General features: G+C 26.1%; 1 protein-coding gene across 1 annotated transcript; it reads right to left on the reverse strand.

Annotated features, from left to right (window-relative positions):
* Positions 1-2,434: 2,434 nt before the first annotated feature.
* On the reverse strand, positions 2,435-11,965 carry LOC119685509 (protein glass). The gene is made up of 8 exons (XM_038099807.1): positions 11,892-11,965; positions 7,140-7,270; positions 5,363-5,493; positions 3,697-4,320; positions 3,347-3,628; positions 3,109-3,278; positions 2,767-3,039; positions 2,435-2,540 (listed from the first exon to the last, which is right to left on the reverse strand). Exons 2-8 carry the CDS (start codon positions 7,183-7,185, stop codon positions 2,462-2,464), a joined length of 1,605 nt encoding a protein of 534 aa, XP_037955735.1. The 5' UTR covers positions 7,186-7,270; positions 11,892-11,965; the 3' UTR covers positions 2,435-2,461.
* Positions 11,966-12,481: the final 516 nt, after the last annotated feature.

Genomic DNA, 12,481 nt, shown 5'->3' on the forward strand with positions numbered 1-12,481 from the left:
AAGTCGCATAATTGTTAAATTTTTAAGAAAGTTGTGAACATAATCTTTAGGGGAAAAATATTCATTTGAAGGAATGAATACTGTCTTGATTTTACTTTAATTCCCTTGTTTATTTCAAAAGTATGTGGTAAATAATTATTTGTTGGATTTAAAAATTTTCTCTATGGAAGATTATAAAATAATTTTTTTACAGTAAGTAACTTTTGTATCTTAAAATTGTTAAAATTTTGTAAAATTCCTGTATTGACTTGCATGCCGCACTGTTGACCATCCCAATCTCAATGCGATCAGCAAAACATTCCGTTCACGTTGCATTTGTGATCTGATAAATCTGTTTTTGTGATATGAATAAATCGTAACCTTTTGTAACAGTCCCAACATCAGTGAAATCAAAAACCAACGAGAGGTAACAGCTTTCCATATAGATCCAGATCGCAGTTGCACAACAACAAAGTATTCAGTAGGTCATCGATTGATATCTCTAAAGAAGAGAGTCACCTTCCTCGTGCAGCAAGAATTATCCTAATTGAATTGAGATCAGGGTACATATTGGTTTACTGAGCTGCAATGTATAAGTTTAATTTTTTTAAGACACTTAAGTATGTATCAGAACATAAGATTAAATTTATTATATGGATCTTTATCAACCAAACTAGTGAGAGGTATAGTATACGCTTGATGATTCATCTGGCATACGAATCCTCACAGAAACCTAGAGACTGCAACAGTTAAAAAAGGTATAAAGCACTTAAGTCTTTGATATAATGGACTACCTTCTAAATTCAACACTTAACCAGGTTAAAGATCGTCCGTGTCAAATAATTTTAAATATAATAGGATTTCGGTACAACAAATAGACACTTAACGGAAAACACATATCATCTCACATTTCCCAGTAAGTCACTATCAGATCGTTTCATAAAAAAGAGATGTGCTGATGAGCTCGAATAAACTATCCATAATTATAATAATAAGTGCTAATATTAAACACGTTAGCTCACAGTGGAGCATTTTAGGAGGATTTGGTAATAGATCTCCCCTTACAGTGTAATACGTAATATATACATAGAGATCTTAGGATTGACTCAGTGAAAAAATATATCAGAGACAGAGCTCTAAAATTATTCACTAAAGTTGATACGCTAATTAACCCCGCCCTAACAATCCTCAAGTCCACTTCTGGACTCTCAGGAAGATATGCTGATTTAAGCTCCGTCATCAACTAAAAGATAAATAAATGATATGTTTTTTTTTTATCCTAGTTAAAGCCTAGTGTGGGGTAGAGATAAGCTTCCCAGCCATTATAGAGTACCATAAAAGTGCGTAATAGCACTAACTCAAGAAGAAGAAGAATCAAGAAGAATACATAATACAAAAATTTAGTGAACTTCAAAAACACTGTCAAAGATACTGTTTTCAACTATTTTCTACTATTTACTACATCAAAATAGTTAATTATATTACTAAACGTCAGTTTATATATATAAAAAAATTATTAAAATTTCTAAACATAATTAATTAAATATAGAAATATAAGTTTGAATAAATATTTTATTTATATATACTTTTTATTTATTTTATTTTTTTATTTTAAGATAAAAAATTATTTGAAGCACTTTAAGAAAAAAATATTTGTTAAAGACAAAGTGACTAGAGTCTTGGAGAGGTTGAATTCTATATAAAGGCTGTTGGAGGATATGTTGATTGGTGTGTCAGGATGTGGTGGGTATAATATGGATTGTAAGGCTTAAATCAAAGCACCTATTTTTTATATAAATAATATTATTATTCTCTACTAATTAATTAATTTTTTTTAAAATTAGCTCAATTATTATTTTTTTACTGGAATGCTTCATAATTTTTAAATATTTATGCGTGTTTTGCATCTCTTTTTGAACATGAATAAACACTTAACTTAATTAATTAATATTAAATACTTAAAAATAAATTTTAAAATAAGTTACTAAATAAATCAATTAATTTTAAATTTGATTAAATTTCTTCGCTTAAATTTACTATATACATTTAACCTTTTTTGTTGTAATTTTAAATTGAATTTGAGCATTAAACAAAATTATTTGTTGCTTTTGCTTTTTTCATAAATTTTCCATATTTTTATAAACATTTGAATTAATTTTTTATTATTGATTATTAGCACAAATGACGTGAAATATATTTTATATTGTAGAATATTGAATAATTTTTTAATAATATTTGTCATATTATTTCGTTCTTATATATCACGTCTTCAATAGAATCTCTCCAATTTTGGTTTGTTGAGTGCGCAAAAATAGTACCCGGAATAATTTTGGGTGCCGGGTGAAGTGTAATCGCTGATGCCATAATTTCCGTAATCGTAGCTACTGCTGCCTATGTGAGGGTGGGTGGGATGAGTGTGGTGGGTGTGTGCATGTGCATGGGGGTGATAGTGTTGAAAACCGCCTGCACTGCGTGGCTTTTGTCATGTGATTAAATTATTGCCATTATTGTTGGTGCCATGAACGCGCATGTGCCGATTTAAATTGCCTGATTGTGAAAATCTGTAAATGGTTTTATATATTCAATTATTAGACAATATAAAATAGTATGTAAAAATTTCATTTATATATAAATTTTTCACGATTGACATTTATATAACCTCACAAAACATTATTTTAATGATAATTTAAGTTAATTACTTTTTATTAAACTATTAAATTAATTTAAAATATTTATATATAGTTAATTTCCTTTTAATCACAAAATCTTCACCAACAAGCAACTCACCTGAGTAAACATAATTTGCATTGGTATGGCTTCTCACCACTGTGTATACGTAAGTGCTTGGTTAGTGTTGAACTGTCCGAAAAGGATTTTTTGCACGAATTGCAACGATATGGACGTTCCCCTGAATGGGTTCTCATGTGCGTGGTGACGCTGGAACTTTGTGAAAAACGTCTATCACAAATAGGACAACGGAATGGTTTCTGTCCGGTATGTGTGCGTACGTGTGCCGTCAAATTGGCAGCCTGTGAGAAGCTCTTATTGCAATCGGGACACCTTAGCAAAAAAAAAAAAAATACTTTATTATAAATTCCTTTTAAACAGATTCTGTGTTTAGAAACGCACCTATAAGGTCGTTCACCGGAATGTGTCCTTAAATGGGTTTTAAGTGTACTTGGACGCGCATAGGTTTTACCACATAAACGACAGAGATTTGATTTTGATTCAGAGCCTTCCTCATTACTGTCTTCATCTTCGTTCTCAACAACAGCGCCAAAAGACTTTGTGTCACGTATCTACGTATTCAAAATTAATAAAATTTATTATTAATACTCGTAAATTAATAATTAACTAAATGTTATACCTGTGAGTACACTGGACTCTTTGCGGGTGGTGAATAACTTTGACCAATTTGTGTGTTTGTAAAGAAAGGTTTTGGTGTTATGCTCAGTGGTGGCGACTCTTTTTCTAGCGCTTCAGTTAGACTGGGTAGCACATTCGTTGCATTTTGATTTGATTGTAGATTGGGTGTACGAAAATCTGCGGTAAAAGAGTATGTGGCTGCAGCAGGATAATGTGTTGGGCTAAGCAGTGGTGGATATAAAACATTAACAGCCGATGAAGAATTTGGAGGTGTCCATTGCATCTAAAATGATATTAAATACATTTTGTTAAGGTTAAATATTTTATTAATTGTTTTCAAAATGTGTTTACCTGCGAGCATTGCATTGGCATTCCCGCATCTGTGCCATAACCATGCATAGTCATATTCATGCTTACATTGACACTCATGCTTGGATACATTGGCGGTGCGTTATTTGCATTCATGTGCTGACCACAAGGAGTTGTACCACCGGTGCCTGTTGTAACAGTAGCAACACTTGTTGGATCATAATAACATGATTGTGCTGTGGAACTGAATGCATTGCCGTGCGATGTCTGCTGACTTTGTACTGTGCCTTGCTGATGGCTATTAGGCGATATCAACATTTGGTGCGGATGTACAGTACAAGAGAGCGAAGCCTGATGTGGATTTGTTGAGAAATTATAGGAAGCACCACACGGTGAAAAGGGAAAAAGACTCGGTAATGGATCAATATCTAGTGTTGGTAGTCCTGGAAATGTCGAAGCCATTTCATCAGTTGTCCAATAGCTATTACTGCTACTGCTATTAACTATGAGATTGCCTTGAGAGTTATTTTGTGCTGATCCGAGTACACTAGTAGTCGGATCGAAACAGGAACCACAATCGAAATCGTTAGATGTTAATGAGGATATGGGTAGGACGGTACTACCTTGGCAGGATAAACAGCCGACGCAGGATGCAGCACACTCTTGCTATATTAAAGAAAAAATTTAATTTATTTTGAATTAATTAAATATTTTAATAACTAAAAATTTTGCTTATTCAGTTATATAAAAATATTCTCATTCTCCGGTAAAAATTTATAAGGATACACATAAATTAATTTAATAGTGCTTTCATACCAGGTTTTATTTCGGATTATAGTAACTTAAAGTTAAATAAATCGAGACGAGGTCTTTTATATTCAAACAACAACAACACAAAATGAAATTACATTAATTAATGTCAACGTATATCAATTGAAAATAATTATAAATCTATATGAGTTCATATCGTGTGGAAATTTGAAACCACTAATTTACACAGGTATATATTTTAATTGCCTATTTTTAGGGTGAATAAAATGAAACTTACAGAAGAATTTTTGTACCACCAGAAATATGCAATTACTACTGAATGAAAAGGAGTAGGAGGAAACTTTACTTAATTATGGATTTTAATTCTTATCATTAATATTATTGCATTTGTGTTTAATTTGAAGAAATTATTTATATTTTTTCAATAATGTTAATTATTATTATTAAACCAGATACACGTAATTATTAAAATTTTTATTATTTAACATGTAATTAATACATTTTTTTGAATTACTGTTATTTGACAACACAAATATCACCTCTCTAATCCATATATTATGTTACAAATTATTTATTTTCCAGGAGATACCAGAAAATATTTCAATTATTCTATTTAATCTTGAAAAATACATTTCTTTCAGAATTTTTTTTTTCAAATATATTGAAAAAATAAATTTTTTTCTTTTATATATTAAAAAAATATTATATACTACTATTATTTCACTTATTGTGCATTTTACTTCAAGCATCTACTTAATGCCTTAATCTTAATCAAATATTAATTATTATTAATTTCCCGTATGTTTGTAATTTATTAATTTGTTGACTTCACATTTCACATCTTATTTCAAATTTATTTTAATTACTTAAAAGTATCTACCACAAAATTATTCCAAACTCTATAAATTTTATCTTGTTTAAGATTCGCTTAAAATACCTGTGGACTATCCAACGCCAAGCCGAATAATGGATTATTGGGAACGTATCCCGTTTCTGGTTCCACAGGACCACCATTTGAGACATCGCACGATATATACATAGCTCCACCCTCTTGATCTTCCAGGGAATCTATGTAATGATGAATAAAAGGGGAATTTTAATTAAACGCTTTTAAAAGAAAATTATTAAATATGAATACGAATTATGTAAAAAGCAACCACCTATGTTTTTCTATTAAAAACAGGGTGAGTTGACATACTTTCGAATGTACTTAATAGAAGAATGTTTTTATTTTCATAACTGTAGATAAATAAATATAACAAAAGATTATTGAATTGTGATCATACTATATTAATTAATTTTAAAGATTCATTAATTAAATTAATAAAATATAATATTTTATGTACAAGTTTTTATTTTTGTTATTTTGTTTATTTTTACACTTAAAACATGGGTGACGATAATAAAGGAACTGCTATGTTTAGAATTGATATTTATTTGCAAAATTAAAATGTTTGTGGTATAATTGTTAATATTTCCTGAAATATATTAAACTGGTAGTTGCGATTTTTAGTCTTCAAGTCTTTAAAATATTAAATCTTCATCAAATATAAAAAAATAACGATAATTATTTTAATTTAATTTTTAATGTTATAAAACTAATAGAATAATTTTGGATAGTTGTGTATTACAACAACAATTATTTTTAATTAATTAATAAAAGTTTTTGCTGACTATACAGTTATTTTGAATATTACTAAATATTTATCATCACTGAGTCTTGGATACATATACTGGTTTTATTTTCCCTGAAATTGTTCAGTCTCTTAAAATTTAAGTTATTTATAATTACTTTGCTATTTTACTTTTATTGTATTATTTTTAGTTTTAATTGTAATTTTAATTTATACTATATACTTATTTTCGTTTATAGCCAGTAACTTATCAAGACAGACGATATGAAGTCACCGTCTAATGCCTACTTTTTTTCTGTATAATCTCAAGTAAAAATTTAATAAGTATGTAATTTTAAATGATTTATGCTATTTATAAAAGCAAAATAATATTAAAAATGAATGTTTATACATTAGTTCTATAACAATATGTATTATAAAGAAATTGATTTATAAATTAATTTGGAGGTTCTAATATAAAATAAACAAAAACACAAATTTTTAATATAAATTTCTAAGAATATTATATTTTTCCCATAAAAACTATTAATTTTGTACTTATAAAGAATATACATATATTCACAAGATTTAATTATTAAAATTTTGTTATAACTTATATAGCAAATTAATTAATTTAGTATTTTGCCCACTGTAGTTGTAAACTCCACCCAAAAACCACACCCTTGCACACACAGCAAACACATTACTAGGCAATATGAGTTCAAAGCAGCATCCATCTTTTTTCCTTACACACACATTTAAAATATTGCTGTTTCATGCTGCACAAAAATGGCGACAAACAAATTCCAATAATAATTTTAACAAAAGAGTCTGCATGTGAAGTAAATATTTTGACTTATTTATATTAAATAACAAATGGAAAGGTTTTTTTAGTGAAAAGATTGCAATACCTGTCTTTTATTCATATTTTTGACTTTATTTGTGTTACGAGTACTCCTTTGAAAATTATATATCGATATATAATTATGTATAATATAGAATAAAAACTATACGCTTCTATTAAGAGACATTGAATTGATATAAAATGTGAAACTAATGTTTTCAAATTAATATAATAATTATTAATTTTGTTAAACTTACCCAGAATTATTTTCAAGAGTTTGGAACCTTTATGAAGCAATCCCATGACATGACTTCTGTACCAGGACGCACTTGTTTGATTTTCTTTGTTCTATTTTTTCTACGTTTCATTTTGTGTGTATAAAGAGCACCTAAAAAATGAAAGAACTCAATATTTGAAAAATATATTCATTTAGTTTCTATTCTAAAATTGTTTTGTTTTTATTTATATTAATAGAAAAAAGTATATGATACAACACAATGGAGAAATAGGTCAGTAAGTACTTTATCGATACTCTCCATTTAGATGCCGTAGTAATGTTTCAATGTCAATGCTTTCGTCATTATTGTGATGGATAGACCAAGTAATGTTCTCTTCTACTATATTTATTTATTATATATATATTTATTAAATTGTACAAAAGTGATAATCTACTTTATAACATTATAAGCAATTAAATTTATTTTCAATAAATTATTTTAGATGTCTTTTATATCTACTATTATTTACTTCTTAAATAAATTGATTAAATATAATTGATTTTTTATTCCAAAGTACTAAAAAATCGTAAAGAAATGAAGGATCGATTTACAATATTAACTCAGATGGACGATGTTAACAAAGTTTTTAAAAAAGTTCAGTCAATGAAACGTCAATGAATCTTAAGAACCACTTAGGCTCCTTTTTTATAAAATATTTTTCATAGAATATATTCGTATTCTATCTTTATATAAATAAAGAATACAATTAAAACATATTTTCATATAAATTCAACTGTATCTTGATTATTCTATCTAAATTATTACGTGAACTTATTTAATTTAGAAAGAATGAAACAAAAATATCTCGACATCATTACGAAAAAATAAAAAATAAAAAAAAACAAAATAACAATAACTTCAATTGAAATTGTATTTATATTAAATACAAAGTAAACCCTTTCACTCTGCATACGCAAGTAGTCAGTGCACATATACGTATAAGTACTCACATATATGAGTACTTGAATACATTAATTTAAGTAAATCTAAGTAAAAGACAAATCAGTAATACTTTTTTTATATGGGGATTACATAAAAAAAAAACAATGAAAGAAAAAACATTTAAGAGAAAAAAATAAGAATTGTCGAAAAAGTTTTGGTGGGCATTTCTCTAGAAAACCTTTATATTAACATTTTCAATGTTATATTTTAATGGTTTGTCAGATGATAGTTATAAGCAATATTGAAAAGATCTTCATAAAACTTGAGACTGATTGTTCATATGAATTATTTAAAATATAATATTGTTTATATTGTAATATTGTTTAAATAAATAGTTTATTTTATCTTTTATATATATTAATAACATAAACATAAAAAAAATATTATTATTAACTAATAAATTTAAAAACATTTAGAATTAAAAAATCAAATACATAATTGATTATAGATTTTTTTGCTCCATTAAGCAATGATGAATACCAGTGACAGCCCATCTAGCAAGAGGCGCTGCTCAGTTCGGTCTAGTAAGTAAGTCCATTGTATACAAAAATTTTAAGGAAAACCAGAAATTTAGGGGTTAGATAGATTAAACGAAAACTGTGTGTGATAGTTAGAAAATTCTTTTGCATGCATTTTTCGTGTTATCTTATGAATATATAGATATAGATATTTGGAAAATTAAGTAAAAAAAATTAAAAAATAATTGTAAAAATAATAAAATATTATTTTTAAATACCATACATACATCATACATTCATACATAATTTTCATAGCTGTTAAGTCGAAAAGAAAAAGAGTCCTATATATGATATTATTAGGAAACATCTTATACATACTTATTAATTAGAATATAAAAATTTATTCAGAAATTATATCTCAAACATTCTTTATATAAGCCATTTATTTAATAGAATTTTCTATTATTGTTCGCTTAGAGGAACGTTCTAAAATTCTTAATGTTATTACATCTTTCAAGTTTATATTAAATTTTTATAAGTTTTATGTTAAATTTGATAACTGATGGTAGATTTTAACTTTTTAGTTTATTTATATACTATATAACAATGTTCCAAAATTCTTACCATACAGTTATTAATTATATATATCATATATTCCCTGATTCCCTGATTTACTTTCAACTATTATTCCTTTATTTTTGAAAAAAGAATGTTCAGATGATTTTTAATGAATCTCTGAGAATAAACATAACTTTCTTTTAAGCAATCTTAAATTTTAATAAATTGTTCCTTAAATTAAAGCATCAAAAGTAATAATTTATAATCCATATATAATCTTTACTGAATATGTAAAAGTTCTCTAGTTAGCTCATTTATTATTTATTAAATAAGAATAAACACGTCAGGTCAATTTAATTGTAGTTATATGTATAGAATAGAATAAAATGAAGATAATTATTGGAGAAAGGAAATTGAAACTGTTTATTTAATTATAGAAAAGAATAAAAAAGTAAGCGTGCTGGAACAGAGCCTCTTATAAATGAAAAAGACAACTTCTATATATGGTACTTCTCAAACTCTAAACTAAGTCTAAGAACTAGATTCTAAAATTTTCTAAATTGCCCAGTTGCATGTTTGAATACAGGCACCCGCAAAATCTGTGAAATCTAAAGTAAAATATCTGACAATGAATAACGGGTCCAGTAACTGTTTACCAAAAGGAAGATGAACATGCATTTCGCTTTTATTGAACTGGAATAGTCTGATGTCTGAAATTTTAATACCATGATATATTTAGTAATAGTTTATATTTTCCAGTAGCTTTCCACAATCGCGGTATGCCGGTCTGTCTATATCACAGATACAAAAAGTAAATACAACAAAATACTTTGAAAAATTAAGAGTTTTTCTTTACGAAAATAACGAGAAAAAGTTCCAACCATAAGAGAACTATGTGAAATATAGTCGCAATATATTGATTTGAAAGTTAAAAAACTCATATAAGGTGTATTTCATATATATTCCAAAAAAAATATATAAAAGTCAATAATTTCTTTTTCTAACCATGAGAACTAACTTAAATGCTCTGATGCAGGACGATACTTATGATGACTCATTATTCACTATATTAAGCCTTTAACTGATATATTTCTTTTTAACAATTAGTATATAAAATATAATTTAATATTATAATTTAATAAATGTTATTCTAAAATGAAAAGAGTTAAATTAAACATAATTTCATGTTAAGATAATATTGCTTTAGGAACAAAGGTGTTCTTTAATCAACTGTGAATAAAATCGTAAAAAATTGATTTCATTTTAATTATATAATATAGATGAATTTATTATCCATACCCGTTTTCCTCAAATATTTTATTATTGTAAAAAATTTAATAGATTGTATATAAAAAGGAAGATTAGGAATTATATATTGTACATATGAAACACCTAAAAACCATTTAATTAAGTAATTAAATCAGATAATAAAATAAATGACCCAATTCATTAACAAAATGAAAAAATAAACACTCCCGATATTGAGTTAATTCCTCTAAATTACCAACTAAGCCCCTTGATCAACTTTATGAGTATTAAAGTATTATGTAAAAAAATAACTAATAAAAACAATTTAAAAACACTAAAGCTAGAAAAGAAGTTTCTCAAAAAAAAAAATACAGAACATATAAATAAGTTTTAGGTAAAAAAATAACGAAAATCTTATAATTCTGAATATAATAATTACTTATCATATTAGAACTAAACAAATGAACTTAATATTAATTTTAAAATTAAATATATAATTAAATTATCTTTTTTTAGATACTTTGAATTTGATTTTTTTTTTGTCAGAATTGAGTTGTGTTTATTTTTTATCATATTAAAATAAGTTTTCTATTTAAATTAATATTAGATAAAAGTAAATGCACGGACTAAGACTAATCAAGAAAATATATTTATATAATAACAAAAGTTTAAATTTTTGTTATAACCAAATATATTTTTATTATGTTTATTTTTATTATAACGAAATATATTTTTACTTATCATATAAAAAAATCTGGTATATACTTTAAATATAATTAAAGTTTAATATATATTTATATGTATGTGAATTTTGAATAAAAAAAAATAATATTCGAAACATTTTAAATTATTTTACAATTTTTTTTATAAATGTAAAAAATCTATAATAAAAATCAAATCAAATTAATTTTTATAAATTTTTAAATATTTTAAAGATATAGAACTTTCTGGCTGAATTGCATACAAATAGCTGAACCAGGACTTTTTTTCAAATTTTCATTTTAATACTTTTTCTTTTTTTCTTTTTTCTTTTTTCTTTTAAAACTTCTTAAAATTTTTTTTGCTCATATACACAGTTTTAATAAAAGATTTGCAGGTCTTGCAGGTCTTGAACTTAACAGTTTGATGTTAGATGGCGATGAATAGTTTTCAAATGTGAAACTCATGAGATTTTTGAAAAATCTCGAAGAAACCAAAATCTATTAGAAACTGGTATCAAGAGCCTCATAAAAAAAAATTTAAAAATATATTGTTTTAGAAATACAGTAAACTGTGAAATCAACAATAGATATATGACAGAAATCTTTACTCCTATTAAAACTAAAACGCTAGAAGGTTTCCTTTTCTAGTGATTTACGATAGCATCCTTATAATAAAAATATGTGAATATCTAGTGGTCCTATGAGTAGTTTATGTTGAATCCGTTACCGATTCACTCTTATACCTGACCTAACACACATTTTCTTTAATTAAATTCTCTTGAGATGTCCTTCTGCTACTATTAAATAAAAAAAAACATATTTACCTTTTAACATAAATAATTGTAACCATGTTCCAGAGAAAAATATTAATCCTTAGAGTCCTAATTAGTTTGTAAATTGTTCTGTTAATCCAAAAATTGTATGTAGTATAGAGTAGCTATTTATTTATTTATTTATTTATTATTTATTAAATTTGTGTTTAAAATTAAATTTTTAGTATTATATATAATATATTATAAATTTGATTATATATTTTAAATTTCACTTATAACCGTATGTTTTTCTAATGCACATATTTCTTTAATTCAATTATTCTTTAAGAATTAAACAATTTGATTGAAAAAATCATTCCCCGGCACCGATATTTCTTATAGAGCAAATATATTTCGAGAAACGACTTGCAGCGATGAGCAGAAGACAGCAACTAATTGCAGCTCAAGTCGCCTCAAAAACAATCGTTCAATCGCTGAACAGAAGACAAAGCAGCAACCACAGTGAAAAAATTAACAAACAAGCTATAAAGGAATATGTGGTGGCCTTTTAAAAATAAAAACATTGAAAAAATAAATACGGCAAGACCCTCCCCTGCCACCACTTGCAAAGTTAACACTACACAACTACTAATATTGGCAAC

Source organism: Teleopsis dalmanni, chromosome 2 (assembly GCF_002237135.1).
Source record: "Teleopsis dalmanni isolate 2A chromosome 2, ASM223713v2, whole genome shotgun sequence".
NCBI lineage: Eukaryota > Metazoa > Arthropoda > Insecta > Diptera > Diopsidae > Teleopsis > Teleopsis dalmanni.

Coding starts and splice junctions, on each gene's coding strand:
- LOC119685509 (XM_038099807.1), bottom strand. CDS start 7,185: ATGGGATTGCTTCATAAAGGTTCCAAACTCTTGAAAATAATTCTGG. Junction 3,279..3,346: donor AGAGTCCAGTGTACTCACAG/GTATAACATTTA, acceptor TTGAATACGTAG/ATACGTGACACAAAGTCTTT. Junction 3,040..3,108: donor TCCGGTGAACGACCTTATAG/GTGCGTTTCTAA, acceptor TTTTTTGCTAAG/GTGTCCCGATTGCAATAAGA.